Source organism: Epinephelus moara, chromosome 3, assembly GCF_006386435.1.
Source record: "Epinephelus moara isolate mb chromosome 3, YSFRI_EMoa_1.0, whole genome shotgun sequence".
Lineage (NCBI taxonomy): Eukaryota > Metazoa > Chordata > Actinopteri > Perciformes > Serranidae > Epinephelus > Epinephelus moara.
In genome coordinates, this window is record NC_065508.1 from 41,844,102 (window position 1) to 41,862,839 (window position 18,738).

An 18,738-nucleotide genomic window follows, 5' to 3' on the forward strand; every position below is an offset into this window, starting at 1 on the left:
TGCCTCCTTACTAACTTATCCCTTCTGTATTTCTCTCCCTCACGGACAAACTGAATTACTAAGCTCCTATCCTTAACACCTTCTGAATTCACCTGTCTTCATTTCCCTTCGATTCCTGCAGCTAAACATTTCAATACCTGGTTATGTCGCCATGTATATCGGCCTTGTGACAAGCTAACTTTACAGCCTGACAAAATATGCTTTTAAGGTTGCGGTTGGAGGGACCTTTGAAGGCCATGTAGCAGTCAAGAGAAAGTGACAGATATCACACACCTCCACTGAAAATGATTGTGTAATGGAGGTTACTACTTATCTTTGGATGAATTAATGAAATTAAATAAATAAAAAAATAAATGTGTTAAGTAGTAATGATGACCCTCAGACATTTTTTCTCGTGTCTTTTTCAAGCACAGATAATACCAATTTATATATCTTTCAACTATGACATGTTTTTGTTTTTTTTTCCCTTTTGTTATGGACACCACAGCTGTCTGCTGTTTTGCACATACAATCACTTGCACTAGATGTGCTCCCTTTATCCACTGCTCATTTTCATTCACTGCTGCTCATTATTATCCACTTCTCATTATTATTATTATTATTATTATTATTATTATTGTTATTATTGTTATTGATCGCCGTTTCTTGTATTTTTGTACTTATTTTGCATGCCTAGTTTTTAAGTTTTAAGTTTTTAAGTTTAAATTTTGAAATCTTTAATCTGACTTTCCCCTTGACTGCTGTAACACAGGAATTTCTCAATTATGGGATCAATAAAGGTGTATCTTATCTTATCTTATCTTATCTTATCTTCTTGTATTACAACTGATGTTCAAGTATTTCTTTGATATCTCTAGTTGCATTGCACCATTTAAGCCAATGTTGCAAATCAGTGAGCAGGACTGCTTTTATTGGCTTTACAAGATTTTTGGATGAATTTGATTATCAGTTAGTATTTGTGGTTTATTTGTCTCTTAATATCCAGAGGATTTACAATATCACAAACTATGTTGTTATTACCTACGCCAAGGAGGTTATGTTTTCGCCGACAATGGTCTGTTTGTCTGTTTGTTTGTCTGCAAAATAACTCAAAAAGTTTCAAACGGATTTTGATGAAATTTTCAGGAAAAGTTGATCATGGGACAAGGAACAGATGATAAAATTTTGGTGGGGATCGGTTGAAGCGAAGTGGATAAAATAATAAAATGGCGGGAAATCTGAGCTGCTTGGTGGAGGTGATATGGAGTTGCATTGACTGTGATAGAAAATGTTATCCATATTGCATTACCATCATTCAGAGGCAGTCCCTGCTGGTGGAGGTAAAACAGACAGCCCCACCGGGGCAGCTGAGTATTTAAAGTTTTGCTAAAGGGAATTTTGACAGTAGTTACTGAGCAGGTTTCTCCTCAGGTTTCTCATATCACTTTTTCAGAAATACTCGAACCACCATTAATTCTACAGTAGTTTTCAGGTTGTTACCTGACAGTAGAGGTAGAGATATGACAAATACCAGTGGCTGTTTTAAATTGGTATAACAGTACCAGTTGTTACTGGCTACCCTGATGCAGTCAGTAACAACTGGCTGCATCAGGGTAGAGGATATTCCCTGATGTGTATTCATGCCCTCTCCATTCCTGGCTAAAAGTAAAATCTTTTACAAGTCTGTCTGTGTAGACGCAACTGCTTCATCAGTGCAGCCATTCGCTCTTTACCTGCTCACACATCTAATTATCTCCCAGCCTCTTACATAAGCCGCTGGAAGTGGTGAGGCCAGGCATGGTGGTGAAAAGCTGATCAGTGCTCTTCAGGATCTGATGACTGGCCTATCATACTTTACACCTCCCCTCACATGGCATTAGCTCCTAATCCTGTTATCTACTGAAGGGAAGAGTCCTTGAGTGCTGCACAAGCTCTCCTCTGTACCTTTGTTCCACATGTTAAGCCAGTCTGTACAGGGTAGGCTAGCAAGAAAACATATTTAAGAAATAACATTTATACATCCTATCATAAACATCTGCTTTGTAATGACAGACAGGAATTACAGGAAGTCATCATTAGCAGATTGTTTGGCGAAAATAGTTGCTTGAGAACTCAGAATTAATTAAGAGCAAAATTTAAGTTTGTGATGTTACATTTTGAATATAACAGCATGAACTTGAATTTTTCCCTTAATTAATTTTCAGTCAATTCTTTGTTTCTCCTCTAAGATGTCATAATCAGGGTAAATAGAAAATAAGAACGCATTTTAATAATGAAACTAAATAAATTTCCTGGTTGTGGTTTACCTCATCCTATGGTTTCTGTTTTCTTTCATCCCTTTACTTTCTAGCTTTTTAAAGTTGTTTTTTTAGAAATACCTCATGTAGTTGGGAAATCAAAAGGATTTTCAGGGGAAAATGCACAACTATATACATAAGAAAAAAAAACTTAAAGAACATAAAAGATGAACGCAGCCTGCAGAAGTAGATGAGTCCAGTGTCTACCTAGACAGTGTTATTGACTGTATGAATTAACTATTTTTGATGGCATAGGGGGCAGCAGAAACAAGCTGCAAACGCCATGTTGGCATGTTGTTCATCCCCTTTAAAAATTAATTTGGGGAGCATGTTAGCAAACAGTTGCCAATTTAACTACTTACAGATCTTAGGGAGGTACATTTGTATTTATTTGGAGTGGTATATCTGAACAAGTGGTAAATGAAAGTTCAAAACTTTCTCTCCTACAATGTCTGGTTTTGGTCTCAACCAATTCCTGAGTCCTGAGGGAATTATCTGGCTCTTTAACAGCTAAATTCTCCATTAGCTCACTAGTTCACCATCTAGTTGCTGACTTCTTCATATTCTTATATATATGTATGGAAAAAGTCTCAGTGTCACATCTGAAAAGGTTAACTATAGCTTGTGTTTTCCTTTACAGTGGGAGTGTACCTGGTTTATCATCTTGTGCAGTTCTTTTTTCCTGCTTGTCTTTTGGACTTACTTCTGGCTGGTGGCTCAAAATGATTTTAATGAGTTCAACTGGTGAGTAATTCATCCATTATGTGGCTGTAAGTGAAAAGTTGTTTGTAACCAGCATATTTCCTAATGATGAAACTACTTCCAGATGAGGTGCTTACCTTACTGCAGCAGGCAACCAGACCCACCTGGTGTAACAGGCTAAATAGTCCAGACAGAGTTCTCTTTCTTTGACAAGAATGACTATTACCATGAGCAATAATCAATCAAACCTTATTTGTTTACACGCCAGGTCAGTGTACAACCGCTCTGGAGAATGGAAGGATGAAACAATCCCCATTCTTGCATCTACCACCATGGGATTCAGCTACATCGCATTCTTAATGGTAACAGTCTTTTAACACACTCTGAGATGTCAGCAAACTTGCTTATTGCTCAGCTATGACATAACTTTGTGAATCATGCCTCTTTTTCAGATTTTGGCAGTTTTCCATATATCCTTCGGCCAACAGCTGAACCTCTACTGGGTTCACAAGGTGCTGTGGTTCACATCCTTCATATTTGTCTTGGATTTGCTCCACACACTTTTGAAATAAAATCCAACTTCATCTTAATCCATCTCATCTCTACAGATTGGAGTGTTGGCTACCCTGCTCACCATTATCTCTGGTGTCGTCTCTGTCGATGACATATGGGCAGATGAGTGGGACATCCTGCTTGTATCACTGCAGGTCAGCCTAGAATCAGAATGAAATGACTGTGCCATCAGCTTACCCCATGCTTTGTTTTTGCTGTTGTGTCTATACCCGTTCAACTTTTTTTAATAATTCAATTTTTTTATTTATCTATTCACTCAAATCTGAACAAACTGACAGCACTGTTACTGGAACTCAACATATCCACAGGCATCTGATAGCTACACATGCTTATACTCATAATAGTAATTTAGCAATCACAGCGGTACAACTAAACATCACATTGTTACACTTCAACAACATATTTTAAACAAAAGCTGGCTTGTGTAATGAAAAAAATAATACTAGGTTCTTATCTTGAATGAATTGGCCCTTGGTGATAAAGCTTCTGATTTGTAAATACTTTCAAAAATTACCTTTATAGTCCAGATCGTATTTTTGCATGAGTTCTGAAAAAGACATCAACCCTCAAACACTTAATCCTTGGTCTCCTCCTGTCCCAAAGAAAGTGTTTGATTATTCTATGAAACTGTTTAAACAATTGTGGCAGGTGATTAATAGGCAACATCATGGAAACATAATTTAATTGTTTGAGGGGAACCACCATTCTAATCACATTAATTTTCCCCCATGGAGTACGTTTCAATTTTCCCCATTTATCCAAATTATTTTTTATCTTCTTAAGGAGAGGTTCCACATTCAGAACCACTTTTTCCTCCAAATTTGGATTTAACTGAATACCCAAGTATTTCATACCTGAAGGTACCCGTTTAGAATTAAATAAAGTAACATCAGTAGAATGACATGTATGTGATATTGGCATACCCTCCAATTTGTGCCAGTTTATCTTATAACCTGACAACTTAGACTATGAGTCAATACATTCAAGTAACACTGGCAGAGAATGAATGGCATCCACTATAACTGCTAAAATGTCATCCGCATACATAAACAGTTTGTGTTCTCTCCACCCTGCATATACCAGTGGTTCTAAAACTATTGTCAAGAACAGCTGCCCATGCCTAGTTCCCCTGGAAAGGCATGGGCAGCCTTTCCAGGGGAACTAGGCACTTTCACGCAATGACAGAGGCCAGGTCCAAACCCAAATTTTGACAGAGCTGGCATGAGAAATCCCCATTTGACACTATCAAAAGCCTTTTCGGCATCTAGCGAGAAGGCTGCCACCAGGACTGGACTGGATGAATTCATAAGTATAAGATGTAAAAACCTTCGCATATTATCAACCAACGACCTGTTTTAAGCCTATACCTGGTCACCATTTATTATGTCTGGCAGTACTTTCTTTAAATGTCACACGAGAGTCTTTGTCGAGAACTTACAATCTACATCAAGAAGACTTACTGGTCTGAAGTTGGATGGGTCTGAAGTATCTCTTGATTAATTGGAATGCTATTAGACTTATCCTGTTGTTTTAATTGCCTGGCAAATAATCTACCATTTTTGTCACCCCCTTTGTAAAAATTATTTATTATTAAGTCTAAATAAGGCATATTCTGCTTTTTTGTCACCCTATATTTCATGCAGCTGATGTTTCAAATTACAGATGGTTTGGCAAAGATTATCATACAAGTGTTTTGCTATTTTCTCCGGATCGCAAGTGTCTGTTTTTTTTTTTTTTTTTCATTCTCTGCGTTCTCTTTCTTAACTTTTGAAGTGTAGGCAATATTTTTTCCTCTTATAAACACTGTTATGCCCAGTCTAGGGGTGTCTGGGACACAACATGAAAGGCCCCCATCTTCCCCAAGTCCCAAGTAGGCCACAAGGATACAAATGTGTTTGACGATCGAATATTAATTTATTACAATAAATGGAACAACAGAAGTGAGTGAAATAATAACTTCAGGGTGGACTAAGGCCAAAATAACTAACAAAACAATTCTATCAAGGGAGTAAATAACCTAACCAAATAATAAGAAATAAATGACAAAAATCTTACCTCCCTAACTAAATAAACAGGAGAAAAAGGGTTAGTAACAAAACTGGCAGTCCACCCCTACGATTTAACAGTCTTTAACACAACAATGATTTACTACAACAACACAACAATATGTGTGGCCGGTTGGGAGAGGAGGAAGGTGAGGTCTGCCTGCTAGCTCGAAGCAACTACCATCTTGGTTCTTTAAAAACCCGAACGCCCTTGGCGGCAGCCAATCAGGAACGAGCACAGATCCAATCCACTAATCACCGCTGGGCTATGGCACACACCTATTTGCATACAGAAAATACACACAGAGAACACGCACAGAGAACACGTGCAGGATAACACACACAAACAAAAGAAATTACGACAACAGTCGTAACAACACAGAGGACATTTGTGTGGTGGAGCCAGTATTGATTTCAAAAAAGGATTTAAGATCCTCTAATAGTGTGTTGCTAAATTTCTCATTTTGCAGCAGCATAGTATTGAGCCTCCACCTGCCTCTTCAGATCACATCACACATCACTGTTCAGGTCGACATGTAACTCAACTATGGCACAAAGTGTCATGGCTCCTATCTCACACTCTACCACTGAATCTATTAAGGTGTTGAAGATCAGGAAACAGTCAATCCCTGAATGTGACTTGTGGCAATGAGAATAAAAGGTATGTTCTCTCTTCCATAATGTTAGGTACACGGAGGAGGAGAGCGAGTGTAACGTTACAACCAAGACAGTCAAACACAACCCCAGAGTTTTAAAACTCAACTGGAGTCAGTGATGACTGATGAGTTTTAGAATAAGGTTACAGTCAGTGATGACTGATGAGTTTTAGAATAAGGTTACAGTGCTAACATTAGATAGTAACGTTAACATTACTAGTAAGTGGAAACACACAAGGAAGATAACGTTAATGTTTCAGAGGCTACGCTACAGTAGGCTAACGTTAGCCATTAGCAACTGGATGCTGTGTTGTCATATATAATGTTATGAAATGAACTGAACTTCTTTGTCATTTTTATGCGCAGCACAAAAACGAAATGACATTTCACATACCCCAAGCAAAAAATAAACAAAACATTTAAAAACAAATTGTGCAACATATAAGAAAGAACATACAATGCAATAGTAAGATGAAAAGGGTCGACATTTCACAGTCAGAAACTCCACATCCTGAGAGCAGAACTGGGAGATCCTCTTCACATCACAGCACCATGAGTTGTTTGTGTATATTGCCAGACCGCCACCACGGAGCTTACTAGATGATGCAGCTTCCCTGTCTGCTCTATGTAGTGTTAGCCCCGTTAGCGCGTCTGATATGTTACCATTCATCCATGTCTCAGTAAACACAAGGACGCAGCAGTCCCTCACTCCTCGGTGAGTGGATCTCCACAGTCGAATGTAATCCATTTTTGTCCATTTTCGTGTCCAGCGAGCGGACGTTCGCCAGAAGAATGCTGGAACAGCTGGTTTGATGGGGTTAGCTCTTAGCCTAGAGCTAATCCCTCCATGCTTCCCCCATTTCCACGTCCTGTCACAGCGCTGACAGCGTCTCCCCGTCGGGACAGCTCCAGGAGAAACCACGGTCATCTCAGGGCTAGCTCGATGTAGCAGGCCAACCTTGCTACACATCCTGAGCTCTCTCGGTTGTAGCGTTAGATCTCTGCAGCGGTTTCTAATGTCTGTTAGAAATGTTATGCGAGCGGTTATGTCAGTTGGAGGCCTCCATGTGAGGAAGACAGACAGGACAGGAGAAAACTCCAATCATTGCATTTGGTCTGAATGCAGTGATTGGTCAGAGTTTTCTTAGAACCATATGAGAATGGTATAATTATGAGTTTTTATTTCTGGTGGAATTCACTTACATTTTAGTGTGCCATCAACTTATTAATAGCATTTTAACCTAAAAAAAGAAAAGTGTAAAATTTCCAGAAAGGTACGTGTTGCTTTAATGCAAAAATCAAACATGAACACAAAGAACACAACCCAAGCAAAGCATCACAGAACATGATGTTGCTAAACAATCCCCTCCCGTTCTCACTGAGCTGAACTAGTTCGGTCCATGAAGTGCGTTGACATAACTTGTAGCAACGCCACCGCCACAGGTGATGTTTTTTTTTTTCTGTCTTTTTGTTTATACATGGTAGGACAGGATATTAAGGGTGAAAGAGGGGCAGAGAGAGAGAGAGGGGGCATCTGCTCTACCCACTGAGCCACTGGGCGCCCCACAGGTGACGTTTAAAGGCAAAGTTTATAGGCGAAGTTTACTGAAAATATTTACAGGCAAAATTTAAAGGCAAAGTTTATAGGAGAAGTTTATAGGCAAAGTTTACAGGCGATGTTTACAAATGATTTTTACAGGCAATGTTTACCAAGAATGTTTACAGGCGACATCTACAAGCAACGTTTATAAGCGATGGTTATGTAGTGTAATGTACTCATTTACTGTAGTGTTTATGCTGTACCTTTAAGTTGACCTTTAAAGATACCTGTTAAAGCAAGGTACTCTGTGCACTTACAGTCACACAGTGGTTTATTATTTCATGTATTTCTATGACACACACATACACTCATTGAGCACTTAAGCATTGTGGTGGAAAAGTACCTAGGATTCACTGTGCATCTTTTTTTTTTTAAAAATAGCAGGAGGATGAGCTCACACATATTAGTGGAAAGTTAGAGGAATTCCAGCTTGGCCTGAAATGACCCTGGTAATAGCAGGCGGGCCTAGACTGCCCAGGAATGCATTACACGGTAAAACTGGCTCCAAGGGAAAAAGGGAAAGCTGGGATACCATTATGTACAAGCTCAAGTGGGTATGCTGGCTTCAAGGGAAGAACGGAGAGCCGTGACACCGTTATGTTCTGCTCAAGTGGGTAGGATTAAAGAAAAAAGGTAGAGACTCAACAGAATCTTCACCAGCTTTAAAAAGGGATGCACAGAAGGGAAAACTTCAGTCCTGCTCCGGAGCTTGACTCATTGAATTGATGTGTATGTTGCCTGCGAGCACATTAAACTCTGTTGCACCTGATTCTACGTGTCTCCAGTGATTTTTTGACCTCTGAGTATTTGAGTTTTAGACATTTAATAGAAAACAAAGAAAGTTTGTTCGGGAAGTAGGGAACGAGGTTGTGAGCCTTCTGACCCAGCTCCAGGCCTTGAATTCTGCTTCATCAGTTACAAGCGATGCGTACAGGCAATGTTTACATACAAAGTTTATAGGCGAAGTTTACTGGCAATGTTTACAGACAATGTTTACAGGTGATGTTTACAGGCAGTGTTTACAAATAATGTTTACAAGTGATGTTTACAGGCAAAGTTTACAGGCAAAGTTTACAGGCGATGTTTACAGGCGATGTTTGCAGACAATGTTTACAGGCAATGTACACAGGCCACGTTTACAGGCCACGTTTACAGGCCATATTCATAGGCGATGTTTACAGGCGACATTTACAGGCTATGTTTACAGGCTATGTTTACAGACCACGATTACAGGCAGTGGTGACAGGCAATGTTTACAGACAGTGTTTGAAGAGGATGTTTACAGAAAATGTTTGCAGGTGATGTTTGCAAGGGATGTTTACAGGTGATTTGTACAGGCAATGTTTAGAAGCAACGTTTACAACCAACATTTACAAGCGATGGTTACAAGCGATGTTTACATACAAAGTTTATAGGCCAAGTTTACTGGAAATGTTTACAGACAATTTTTACAGAGGATGTTTTCAGAGGATGTTTACAGGCCACATCTACAAGCAGCGTTTACAAGTAACATTTACAAGCGATGTTTACAGGTGATGCGTACAGGCAATGTTTAGATACAAAGTTTATAGGCAAAGTTTACTGGAAATGTTTACAAACAATGTTTACAGGCAATGTTTACAAATAATGTTTACAAGTGATGTTTACAGGCCAAGTTTACAGGCGATGTTTACAGGTGATGTTTGCAGACAATGTTTACAGGCAATGTATACAGGCCACGTTTACAGGCCATATTCACAGGCGATGTTTACAGGCGACATTTATAGGCTATGTTTACAGACCACGATTACAGGCGATAGTTACAGGCAATGTTTACAATGTTTACAGACAGTGTTTGAAGAGGATGTTTACAGAAAATGTTTGCAGGTGTTTGCAAGTGATGTTTACAGGTGATGTGTACAGGCAATGTTTACAGACGAAGTTTACAGGCGAAATTTACAGGTGATATTTACAGTCATAGTTTACAGGCAATGTTTACAGGTGATGTTTACAAACAATATTTACAGGCAACATTTGCAGGCCATGTTTACAAGTGATGTTTACAGGTGATGTGCACAGGGGAGTATTCCTAACTAAGAATATCCAGACTAAGGTGTAATCTTGAAGTTTGACTAAATGCCAACTCCCAATCTAGCGCCAACTCGTTTCATCAAGTGAAATCAGCTGGCTCCAATTGACGCTAATTCAATCTTCACCGGTTAAGTCTCAACTCATGCACGCACCCAGGGAAAATAAAAAGCCCTCACTAGTCGAGTGCCGAAAAGGTTGCAAAATGTCAAAAAGCAAAGGAAAGGCGTGAGCAGAGGCTTTTTCTGCGGCCGAGCAAACGCTCCTTATGGAAGTGTATGAGGAATATAAGGACATAATTACGAAAAAAGGCAATACTGCAGCGATTAAGAAAGCAAGGGAGGTGGCGTGGCAGAATGGGGTAAGTGACAAAGAAAATTCAGCATTTCAGCATAATATGTTATACATGTTATATAAATCCCGCATCAAAGGGAAAACATATATGTAGATAAGAACACCTATTAAATCTAACAATTCAAGTATGCCTAATGAAATTCACCAAATGTGTAAATTAATATTAGTGAAAGACTATTTTTCACATTTATCTACTGATTCCTATGTAAATTTAAGATGATGCATTTAATCAAACAATTTTATGTGAATCATCGCATTTATCACATAATTCATTGTAGATCATGACATTTCTGAAATGATCAGTTTATAGGAAATAATCACCTGACATTTATCTATTGATTGTAGAAAATTAAATTTAGCAAATCCATCAATTCAGTGGATTTGAGGAACCCTATTAAGTGAATGCAGGTGAGAGTGAATCAGTTATTTATTTCTCATCATTTGGGAGTCAATTGTAAGCTCTCTCCCTGATTATATCAAAATAAGGAAAATCCCCTTAAATTTATGAATGAGGAACAGACAGACCACAATGGTGTGTGTCCCATTTTAATTTGGTTGCTCTGTGTCATGGTTAATTCATGAATATAAAAAATAACCATATGTTAATGTTATCATCTCAATCCCTATGCATGATGTATGGTGATGCTAGAAATAATCAAAATGAATAGAAAATACACCCTTTTTAACTCTCTGCAAACAATTGCCTTACTTAGCCTCTCAGCATCAAAAAACCTCAGTGCAATACAGACTGACTACACAGTGGTCAGAGACTGGCTGCGGCGTGTGATCTTTATAATGTGTGGTTCCAGCAAACTGCATAGATACACTATGCTTTGCCTGCTGAACCAGTACCTCTCCCACAGATAGGAGTCCGTCTGTATCAATGGGTTGGTCCTGTCCTGGAAGACCCTTGGGGCTGGTGGTGGTTTGAAGGCCCTCTGGACAATGTGGGCCTCATCAACAGGATCCTCGATGAAGGGGCATGCCATTATTTCCTAATTTACTCTCTCTTGCTCTGTCTCTGTGTCTCTCTGGGTGTGTCCCTCTCCTTCTCTTGGATGCACTCCTTATACGGCCGTTGTCAGTTGATCTTAATTGGCTGTGAATTTGCTAGCCAATTGGAAATAGAGTGGGGTGGGGATGGGAGGGCAATCACATATTCATGTGGTTTGGTGTACATATACAATCTTTTTTTAATGCAACAGTGTCATTTTATTATAGCTTTGTTTTTATTAGTTTGATTTTGGCTTTACTGTTGTGTTTTTTTAATTATCTTATTTTTATTACATTTTAATTTGCTTTTTAATAGTTAATGTTTTTTGATTAAATATGTTATATATTTTGTGATCTACATATTATTTTATCATTACATGACAGTTGTGATTGTGTAAAAGCATTGGCAGAACTGTCTTTTAGGTGTCTGTTCTTGTCTGTTGAACATTTTTTGATCATAGATGGAGCTAATCCTCACCTTAATCCTGCTACAGACCAGGATTGCCTGGCAGCATAAATTACCATGGTTACTAGGCTGGGATTCAGGTTAACCACCTTGATGGAACAGAGTTGTGGCTCAGGTTGACGGAACAGAAACCGGAGTTTAGCTCGATGTATCAGGTTTAGCCAGAACCATGGTTTCCATGGTTACCGATGTGAGGCTAATCTTAGCCACTTTGATGGAACAGAACTCTGGCTCACATTAGCCAGACTTGGCCATTTAAGCCTGGATTTGCCTTTAGCCTGCTTGATGGAATACCCCCCCAGGCCATGTGCACAGGCCATGTTTACAGGCGATACAGTCAGTGTGTACAGGAGATCATAATGTCAAGAATTGGGTTTTAAATTTAAGATCATTGATTTTTCTGCATGAGACACTGTCTTTTAAGAGAGAATTGACATGCATCTAAGACTATATTTTTGCCAGTCTCTGTAAAGACGGATCAATTTGAATTTGAATGCGGACTTTAAAGTGGGACAGTGAGGTGTGTTTGTTACAATATCACAGTTTTGCTCGTCATTACTTACAATGAAAACTTAGGAAAAAAATGATCAATACCATCTATCATTTAAATGAATTGTGTGTAGGATTTAGTGGTATCTACTGGTGACATTGCAGATTGCAACCAACTAAAAATTCTCTTGTGTGCCAAGCATGTAGCCTAGTAGTGGCAGATGCGAAAAAGCGAAAATGCGAATGCCTTATCTGGAGGCAGTGTTTGGTTAGTTTGTTCTGGGCTACTGTAGCTCAACATGGCGGAAGAGGACCACTCCAAATATAGATATAAATGGCTTATTTTAAAGGGACATTGTGTAACATTTTCAGTTGTTTATTGGCAAAAATTGATGTCTGCATTCATAAATATGTCATCACTGGTGTACTATTACCTCCACCAATAATCTGACTTATTCTCGTAAAGGAGAATTTCGGATTTGTTTGTACATTGTGCGGGTAAGTCGTCTGTGGGGTTCCATTACGTTTCGCCATCTTGAGAATACACCCACCAGCAAGGGACATACAGCACCGCCTTTGGTGTTTTCGTTGAGAGCCAGGCCAGCACTGCATGACTGAGGAGCCGAAGGAGAGGAGCAAAAGGCGCTTCGCTACTACCCTGGCAAAATTGTAACAAAGTCCCACTCTTTGAGCATAATGCAGGATCATGCATATGCAGCATCATGGGAGACGGAATCCTTGTCGCCAAGAAAGCGCAAAAGGGAATAGAAAAGGCAGCGTGACCGGCGAATTAAAAAAACGAAGGCCCACATCGGGGTAGCCTTTCCTAGGTAGAGAGAGCTGCTGAGGGAGAATGGTAATGCAATCACAGGCCAGCGCCGCTGTTGGCTGTTAGCCGCTGTTAGCGGCCAGTCGCTAACAGCCTCATCCTTCTCCTCGCATCACTGCGCCGCTGTTAGCTGTTAGCCACTGTTAGCTGCTGTTAGCGCTGGCCTGTGATTGTATTACCTTTCTCCTTCAGCAGCTCTCTCCACCTGGGAAAGGCAACCCCAATGCTGACCCTTGTTTTTTTAATTCGCTGGTCACGCTGCCTTTTTGATTCCCTTTTGCACTTTCTTGGCGACGAGGATTCCGTCTCCCGTGATGCTGCATAATACATGATCCTGCATTATGCTCAAAGAGTGGGACTTTGTTATGCGGCAGTAGTGCCGCTGGCCACTAACAGCTGTTAGCGGCGCAGTAATGCGAGGAGAGGGATGAGGTGTGTGAGGTTGAGCCACTTGTCAGTTGTCAAAGGACAAGACGTGATTGGTTTGTTTCAATTTACATCCGCCCCAACAGTCCTACGTTGTAAACACAGCCAGCATGGTGAGGAGGGGGTTTGTCAACTCGCGTCGCGTGTGTCTGTGTAGGAGCCTGAATGAATACTCCATGTAGTATCGGATGACATGGTTTCATCAGTGTTATCATAGCTTTTTGGTACACAGCGGCTACAGTTGTTGCAATACGTGTTTGAAACAGTGAGGCGCTAGAGTGCGCCATCTGTTTGAATACAATATATGATTTCAATGTTAGATGGGAGAAATTCCTACACACTGTGGCTTTAAGATAACAAAAACACAACAATTCTTATTTTAGGTAATTATACACTAAAGAAAACATACAAATCATATGATATTCATTTACGCCAATAAATCCCCCTAAATCCTGCACACTGGACCCTTGAATATGAAGCAAAAATCAGTTAGTTAAGCTTTGCATAAAGAAGTGAGGTCACTGTTCCCAGCCAAGAAATAGTCCCACATTCTTTTTCCCAATAAAGTAGTACTGATCAACCACCATATCAGCCCCTAGTACAGCGCACACATTTTTTGTTTGAGAGAACAGACAAAATCTAATTTACTCTATTTCTCCTGTAACACACCAAAAAGAGCTGTGATCATCACACTTTTACTTATTTCTGAAAAATTTAGTAATTACCCTACCCACATGTTGTACTCTGTTGTAGGCCTACTCTCTTTGATAAGTAACCACCAGTTAACATCAGTTCTATATTTGTGTTTTGGTTACCAGTCTACAGCACCATTCCTGCACATTGGAGCCCTGGCAACAGTCACAGCTATCAGCTGGTTGGTAGCTGGATATGTGGTCCGCAGAGAGAGATCTAGTAAGTGGTGAAATGTATTTCAAGTAAAGATCCTTGTCATCAACCACCGGGCAGATAATGGGGTTTGAGTTCTTTGGTTTATACAGAGTGATGAGGATTGGAGAAGATCATTTTTATGAACTGTATCATGAATAAAGCTATACTTTACAGCACCATAAGCAGATGATATCAAATAAAATAATTTATATTTTTGAGGAAGGCCCCTTCCCTAGAGGAACAGAAGATAAAACCCCCTTACTCTTCCCTTTTAGATTCCCAGGTGTTGGTTTTGCTGATTTACATCATCATACTCCTGGCTCTCTATTTGGCACCATTAACATTCACCTGCCCCTGCATTATGGATCGCCACGGCCTCGGACCTCGACCAGACATCATTGGTCGACGAGGAGCTCCGATGGTAAGTTGGTGCTTTCCCAGACATCACTGTCTAAGCCAGGTCTGTGAAAACATGTCACTGCAGAGACTTTTCAATGTCACCTTTAAATATGTTTATGATTCCACTGATGGATTGATTGATATTTTTACATTACACATGGACTGAATGTGTGGATGACTCACTATATTTCATACAGCAGAGTGGTATCGAGCTACACTACATGAGCCTTCTACTGTCAGGCTCAGTGAGTATGAGAAGCAACAACAGAGTGGACCATGATTTCACAGCAGGGCAAGCAGATGCAGTTTCAGATAACTAGCTACAAACAAATGCACAGTAATGTTCAGAGCTATGTTTTCCTTCTCTTTAATAACACACAGACACACAGACACAGACACAGACACACACACACACACACACACACACACACAGACACACACACACACACACACACACACACACACGCACACACATACGCACACACACATTCCTGTTGTCCATCTACAGTATGCACATACATACAAATCCCAAAAGCCACCTAATTTTAACCTCTCTGCAGTGTATTTCATATGCATGTAGATTTTCAATAAATCACAGACATATGTATATTGTTTTTATCACTTAAAACACCACAGTAGCATCTGAATTATTCAGACATTACTATGTTGTCAGGAGTCAATACTCACATCTCTCAGCTGGGAAACATCTACATGCCTTTCGTGATGGACAGTGATTTTATAGACTTGAACACAATGACTGATCATCTTCTGCTAGAAACACATAATTCAATAAAGCTGAAATAGCATTGAAACTAGTTAAAGACCATTATCAGAAATATGGAGATTAATTCATCGGACATCAGAGCTCTTTAGATTTTCTTGCCTCTCTCTATTGTATTGTAAGGAGTTCTTTATTGCAAAGCAGAGAGCAATCTCAGAAGCAGTGACAATGACTGACAGGCTTACTTACGTAATGTAAAGTCAGTGGTATAGGTTGGCAGTCTGAAAGCATCTGAGGCCACTTTATTAATACGTGTATTATTAATAATTAGTGGGTTTCACAGTCTTCATCAAGGTGAACACTTTTCAGACTGCCTATACCATGGACTTACACATTTAGAAGCTAGAAAGTCAATGTTTCTTATTCTTGATCGACTACTTGTATGGCGTTAAAACAGTCTCATAAGTATTTACAAACAAATGTTACACGTTACATGTAAAACACAATGCACAAAAAAATGCAGTGATATGTATCTGTAAATCTGCATCTGTTTTGCTTCTAAATTACAACATATCTTCATTTGATAATTAACTTAGCATTTCTCGTGAAAATGTATTTGTGAATCTCCACCTACTTGTGTGAATTCGTTTGAGATTGTTTTACCGTGGTGTTTCACACAAAATCCACAAATGCAGGGAGCACAAACAAGTGCCATAATTGTGACTAATCTTGTAAAACACAACGCACAAATAAATGCAGAGGGATTTTCAATCTGTAAATCAGTAACCAAACCTCTAATATACATCTGTTAAATCATCATTTATGAATGAAGACAAACATTTGTACAACTATATTGTCATATTTTTACTCAGATCTGGATGTGAATCTCAATCCTTTTGAGACTGTTTGTGTATTGCACAAAATACACAAACAGGGAAGACAAAGTGCTCTCCTGTAGATGGTGGAAAGCAACATTAACGGATGCCAGTTATTGTAAACTAAACAGAAGAAAACAGCTGTTGTCTGTCAGAAGCAGGAGTTGCTAACTAGCTGCTGCCAACAAGGAGTAAGTCCTCTCATTACTTTTTTCGATAACGTGCCTTTTATCATGAAGATGTTTTTTTTATCCACACTTAGTCTGTGCTAAAATTCACTCATAGCCATAACTTAGGAAAGATGATGAGTAGATACCACCTGAGCTCAGCCTTTGGAGCTGGCAGGGCATCTGCTGCAAGATGCCGAGTTGAAGCCAACTGCTTTTTGCACAAACCCGGGTTGTATTACAAAGCGAGATCAGTTGCTCAGTGAAGTATGTTGACCCTAAAGCAAGGGTTGTCCATGTTACAAAAGTGGCTGTCTTTTAACTTGGCTAGATTACCATGGTATTCAATTCAAATAAACACAAGAAGTTTGTGTTCTAGAAAAGGATCAGCACTCAGTGAATAACCTCCTAAGCCCTATGATAAGCTATTATGGCAAGGCTTAACTATACAGATCAGTGAGCAGTGATAACTAACATGTCTTTGGGGTCATCGGGTGGGAACCTCCTTTCACTAGTGTTTCGTCTAGTTGGTTCCATGACACCTCCAGGAGGCTAGACAATGATCTCTGGCGTCCCAGAGACACTCCCCTAATGCCAGATCTCACTGCTCCCCACACCAACCCAATAACCTCCTTTACCTTACTTACACATGGCTTTCTCCGCCCAAACAGCACTGCCACTTTCAACCAAACCCAGGCTCCGTACATGCGAGCTCCAGGTAGAAGCAGTGCTGATACTACCTTTCCTAGCACATTCACCATACTCTATTTCACACGCTACATAGCATAACTACAATATAAGCTAAAGTTAAAGGAGCTAAATAAACTTACAAGATCAGCAAACACACTCACCTTGCAGCATGGTCTCAAACAAAAGGGGATTCAAATAGGCCACTCCCACACTTAAATAACCTTATGTAAATGCATCTTATGCTGCAGACCTAACCTGGTCTTGACCAGTTTATGTTCAGAGTTCTTGCTTGAAATTGGCTAAAAAGCACCTTTCACTAATTATCTTTTCAGGAAATAGGGTATTCTTATAGTCAGAAGTCAATGTATGTGCGAAACATATTCTCAGCTGAGGGAATATGTTGCAAATTAAAAAACAAGCCATAACTTTACTTAAGTACTTCCACTGTACGTTACTGTACAGGAAAAGTTACCTCAAAGGTACAGTGACAAGACGTCCTACTTTGGCTGGAATTGTCCCATTTTCAAGCTGGGTGTGCAGAGCCCTGACAAACGTCTGTTAAACACTAAATGTCCACATCCCATACCAAATTGTCCCAGTTATTTGGCACAGTTAAAATAAAACTAATAAGGTTATAATTGTTTTCAGGGCATTCGTAGAACCATGCGTGCCATGTGTCTGAATTTAACACAGATTTGTCTGTATTGTTTTCTTTCAATGTGTCCGTGTCAAAGTTGCTATGACACCTGAAACTCTCTCTGACAGAACCTGTCAGTATGCTAATAGTAAGCTGTCATACCAAAGATAAATTCAGGTGGAGGATCCTTTCCTTGCATGAGTGCATTTTCAGGTGTGCATGATGGAAATGCTGATATAAAAGATCATTTTAAGATGACCAAACAGAAGGGGTTGCAACAAGTTACTTAAGTTATTAACCAGTCGCATTTAAAGTATGAGTAAAAGTACTCACTGCACAGAAAAGTGTTTCCTGTCATTGTTTTCCTATTCTATGTGATGTTTTTGGATTAACATTACTGCATTATAAAAGGACATTTAAATATAATAATAACACCATTAACGGCATAGAGAGTATAACATATACTAAGATAGGTATGAAATACAAGGATAAAAGTCACAGTGCACTGTAACAAATAAAGAAATATTTGATTTAATTAAAAGCAGCAGCAAACAGAGAAGTCCTCTGCCTTGATTCCAATGAATTGAGAGTGGCAGTAGACCTGCAGTTTTCTGGAAGTTTGTTCCAGATATGTGGTGTATAAAACTAAACACTGCTTCCCCATGTTTAGTCTTGACTCTGGGGACACAAAGCAGACCTGTGCCAGAAGACCTGAGAGGTCTGGATGGTTTATAGTGTATCAATCAATCAATCAATCAATTTTATTTATAAAGCCCAATATCACAAATCACAATTTGCCTCACAGGGCTTTACAGCATACGACATCCCTCTGTCCTTATGACCCTCACAGCGGATAAGGAAAAACTCCCAAAAAAAACCCCTTTA

The 18,738-nt window shown here is 39.5% G+C and overlaps 1 protein-coding gene across 6 annotated transcripts in view; it reads left to right on the forward strand.

The window, feature by feature from the left end:
* The window catches only part of gdpd5a (glycerophosphodiester phosphodiesterase domain containing 5a), a 157,267-nt gene that overhangs the window by 74,290 nt on the left and 64,239 nt on the right, over positions 1 to 18,738 (forward strand). For 5 of the 6 annotated variants that reach the window (XM_050035688.1, XM_050035685.1, XM_050035692.1 and 2 more), the window contains exons 3-8: positions 2,917 to 3,020; positions 3,247 to 3,340; positions 3,431 to 3,490; positions 3,587 to 3,685; positions 14,295 to 14,388; positions 14,640 to 14,785. In XM_050035688.1, coding sequence (XP_049891645.1) covers positions 2,917 to 3,020; positions 3,247 to 3,340; positions 3,431 to 3,490; positions 3,587 to 3,685; positions 14,295 to 14,388; positions 14,640 to 14,785 — 597 coding nt within the window. The remainder of the gene's footprint in view (positions 1 to 2,916; positions 3,021 to 3,246; positions 3,341 to 3,430; positions 3,491 to 3,586; positions 3,686 to 14,294; positions 14,389 to 14,639; positions 14,786 to 18,738) is intronic. The other variant, XM_050035710.1, reaches the window with a different exon arrangement.